Source organism: Camelina sativa, unplaced genomic scaffold (genome assembly GCF_000633955.1).
Source record: "Camelina sativa cultivar DH55 unplaced genomic scaffold, Cs unpScaffold06201, whole genome shotgun sequence".
NCBI lineage: Eukaryota > Viridiplantae > Streptophyta > Magnoliopsida > Brassicales > Brassicaceae > Camelina > Camelina sativa.
In genome coordinates, this window is record NW_010927280.1 from 1 (window position 1) to 518 (window position 518).

At 45.0% G+C, this 518-nt stretch overlaps 1 protein-coding gene across 1 annotated transcript; it reads left to right on the forward strand.

Moving 5' to 3' along the window:
- Window positions 1-3: 3 nt before the first annotated feature.
- LOC109131842 (exportin-T-like) lies at window positions 4-513 on the forward strand (the record flags this gene model as incomplete). Its single annotated transcript, XM_019243021.1, has 1 exon — window positions 4-513. A coding segment is annotated over one exon (510 nt), but the record flags the coding sequence as incomplete, so codon positions are not given.
- Window positions 514-518: the final 5 nt, after the last annotated feature.

Genomic DNA, 518 nt, shown 5'->3' on the forward strand with positions numbered 1-518 from the left:
AGCAAAGGAGCTGTTGTGATCGATATGTTTTGTCGGGTTTTGAATGCTTTGGATGATGAGTTGATTAGCTTGGATTACCCACGGACACCGGAAGAGATAACTGTGGCTGCTCGGGTCAAGGATACAATGAGGCAACAATGTGTCCCTCAGATGGCTAGAGCATGGTATGACATTGTATCGTTGTACAGGAATTCCGATCCTGATCTTTCTGCCACTGTGTTAGATTGCATGAGAAGATTTGTCTCTTGGATTGACATTGGATTGGTTGCAAATGATGCATTTGTTCCGTTACTGTTTGAATTGATTCTGTCTGATGGATTGTCTGATCAAGTCCGCGGTGCAGCAGCTGGGTGTGTCTTAGCCATTGTTTCTAAGCGGATGGAACCGCAGTCAAAACTGACCCTTTTGCAGACCCTTCAAATAAGTCGTGTTCTTGGTTTAGCATCCGGAGATGCTGAGTCGGAATTGGTGGCAAAAGTATCTGCTTTGCTTACTGGCTATGCTGTTGAGGTTCTAGA